This window comes from Lasioglossum baleicum, chromosome 6, assembly GCF_051020765.1.
Source record: "Lasioglossum baleicum chromosome 6, iyLasBale1, whole genome shotgun sequence".
In the NCBI taxonomy this organism is placed as follows: Eukaryota; Metazoa; Arthropoda; class Insecta; order Hymenoptera; family Halictidae; genus Lasioglossum; species Lasioglossum baleicum.
Genome location: NC_134934.1, coordinates 14,205,325 through 14,208,341, shown reverse-complemented (window position 1 = coordinate 14,208,341; position 3,017 = coordinate 14,205,325). Strand labels below are relative to the sequence as shown.

At 39.1% G+C, this 3,017-nt stretch overlaps 1 protein-coding gene across 1 annotated transcript; it reads right to left on the bottom strand.

The window, feature by feature from the left end:
- Positions 1-968: 968 nt before the first annotated feature.
- LOC143209932 (uncharacterized) lies at positions 969-2,675 on the bottom strand. The gene is made up of 2 exons (XM_076426256.1): positions 2,282-2,675; positions 969-1,703 (listed from the first exon to the last, which is right to left on the bottom strand). The coding sequence occupies exons 1-2, from the start codon at positions 2,499-2,501 to the stop codon at positions 1,399-1,401; spliced, it is 525 nt and encodes a 174-aa protein (XP_076282371.1). The 5' UTR covers positions 2,502-2,675; the 3' UTR covers positions 969-1,398.
- Between the last annotated feature and the right edge of the window lie 342 nt (positions 2,676-3,017).

Genomic DNA, 3,017 nt, shown 5'->3' with positions numbered 1-3,017 from the left:
GCGTGCCGACGAAAGAAAAATCGGGGAACACGCGGCTTCACGAAGGTTCTTCGATTTCAAACAACAATTTTCAGAGCGACGCGACGGCACGCGCCGCCAGTTTTTTACTGCCCCCAGCCCGGTTCGATCCCGAACATAAAATCCGTCGGGGATTTTAATTCCAGGCTCGAGTCGTAAAATTTCTGCGGCTCGATTCCACTGTCACACTGCTGGATCGAAGATTTTAGCGATATTTTATCAAGAAATGAACTTCCTCGAAAATGGTAGAATTGTAGAATCTACGTTCGACACCAGAAAAATAAAAATGTCCTTTCTTTTTCGCGATATTTCGATGATCCTGTTTAATCCTTCATCCCCGTTTTATTCCTACAGTAAACCGCATTATTTTCTGGCAAAAGTTATTCGAGAAGTTATTCGAAGCATTCGAATAATAAAAAACAATAATAGATGAATATTTTAGTCCAAGCTTCGAATAAAAACATCATTTTTAGTTCATGGAGTAAATTCTCGTCGAATGAATTAATTTAAAAAACGATTCGAATAAAAGATACTTTTCCACTTATACAAAACTTTGTTCTCTTATGCCAAGAAACACCTTGTGTTTTATAACATCTATGGTCATAAACATTGAATGTCAATTATTTTCTTACCATATGTATATGGTATACACATGGATGTGTATTGTTGGAATAGGCTTTTTGTCAATTTGAATTTACCGCCAAGAATCGATTCAACAACCTTCGATCATTGTGTCTGATTGGCTAACGTCAATATACGTCGTTCCAATAGCTGTATATATATGTTTTGCTCTTTCTCAACGGTCTTCACACATCTCAGTTCAATTCAGACCAGCATGGAAAACAGTCACTCAATTACACTCTTTTAAACAGTTATTTATACATAGCAAGTATGTTTTTTCTAAAAGCTTCACTACAATTAGTGTTTTTTTCCTTTGTTTTTTTCCCCTTGTTAAATTTCTATTATATTCTTTTATTATATATTTCCAGACGCAATTCTCTTGATAATGATCCAAACCCGGATCGAAACGTTGAGAAGTTAATTATTGCAAATTTGCTTTGTCTGTATTACTGATCGAAACCGTGCGTCGAGAGCATATATCAATTTTCATCAAATATTTACGATCGAGAGAAACAACAAAATAATTAAAAGATACTTTTGTTATTGAGCAGTGGACAATAATTTTTTTATTGCTGTGTGGTGAAGCTGTTCATTGGCGAGAAGTTAAGACTGTGTAGATATATCATTGCTGCTAATACTGCCGATATGTTCCAAAGTTTCGCACAGTTGTCGCGCGCAATCGGTGCAGACTCGTAAACTGTGCATTGTTCATATTGGCTGGTTTGCGTGGTACCCCTAAAGGGGCAAAAGCGTGGCGAGTTATTTTTTGCGTTTCGGCGAACTGGTCGTCTTGCTTCTTCCTTTTCGCCCCGCTTTACTTTTGGCCCTCTTCCTGGACAAGACCTTCGGGATGATTATGGGCGGGGGCGGGCCAACTCCGGCCAGAGGAATGTAATTTCGTGGCGCTTTAAATTCAATTTCGAGCGTGTTCTTAAGGTCGTCGTTGTACAAAATTTGTCTCTGCGCCCTCAACGAGAACGACTCCTCGTCAGCCGTTTTCGGTGGCGGTGTCTTGTCCGGTACCACGTGTACCTTCGTGCATCCCGGCTTGCAGTTCGTCTCATCTGCTCGTGGAAAAACGAAACTGTTACAGTACGATTGAACCATCGACCGATCAGGTCATTCCTTTAATAAGTTTTCTGGCGATTTCAAAGACAACAATCTTGCTTCTACGCTTTTCGTTAGTACAGGAATATTGTGGAGCGCCGCGCGTTTTAATTTCTTATTTTTTAGTTAGAAATAAATATAAGTTCCACAAATATAAATTACAACAAATGTTCGAGTAAACAAAATTGTTTAAAATAAGCAGCAGTCAAGGAACTGTCCTTTGAAGTAAACTTCAAACACTTAAAATAAAATATAAAACAATAAAATCGAAAAATAATTCGGAGTGCAAACGGTTAATGTCAACTAGAATATGCAAGGAAAAAATATACAATTTAGCAGAAAACAAAATGTCGATGATCTTGAAAACTCCGGAAAAAATGAGCTTCGAAATTAAATCAAGGGTATTATTTTTTTGAGGGATTTGAGGGAAGGGTAAGGGTTTAATTTCGATAATGGAGGGGCTGCGAAGGAATTCGTCGATCGCGCACAAACGCGTTAAACGAAACGAAATGGAACGAAACGAAATGCATCGAACCTTCAGCATCCGGGCAATCGAACTCGAAGCTCAATTTTTGCTGCAGCTCGTTCGACTCGTCCGACCGCTCAAATTGCCTTTGCCGCTTCGGTATTCTCACAGCCAGAATGCTTTCTCCGACCTCGTGCGACACCTCGTCGTACGGAAGCTGGGCGTCGGGGTGCGGGCACACCGGGTGTAGACATTTCAGACAGGTGCATCGGTTGCTCGACATGATCATATGCGAGTCAACTTGACAATTTACCGATCCTCTTCCGGACGCATCCGGCCCGTTTCCCGAATTTCGTTCATCGAGAACACGCCATTTCTTCTCAGTGGCCCGAACTGTGCAGTTTGTTGCGATCGAACGGCGATCGCTGCAACCTCAGGATGTACAACGGATTCCAAAATCGGATCAAAGTTAAGCAGCCCCCAGACAATCAATATTATCGTCAATATATGGCACAATATATTGCTGGTTCACCCACACGAGACAATATTATTTCCCAATAAGTTAGTGCACGATTGATGATGACACTGCAGTTAACATGTGGAATATAATAAAATATATAAAAAAAACTTTTTATTTTACCACGCTTATAAAATACCGAATCCAGTTAAATGATTAATAATATTTTCCCTCGAAATTTTAAGCAATAAGTTCAAAATTTCTACTGTTATAAAATTACTGTCGGAATAGATAGAAAAGTTTAATATAAATTTAAATAAAATCCTGACATTAGTGACTATAAACAAA

What these genes read in the sequence shown, in the direction of transcription:
- LOC143209932 (XM_076426256.1), bottom strand. Translation starts at nt 2,501, where the DNA reads ATGATCATGTCGAGCAACCGATGCACCTGTCTGAAATGTCTACACCCG. An exon ending in CGATTGCCCGGATGCTGAAG is followed by an intron (nt 1,704 to 2,281) that starts GTTCGATGCATT and finishes TTCCACGAGCAG; the next exon opens with ATGAGACGAACTGCAAGCCG.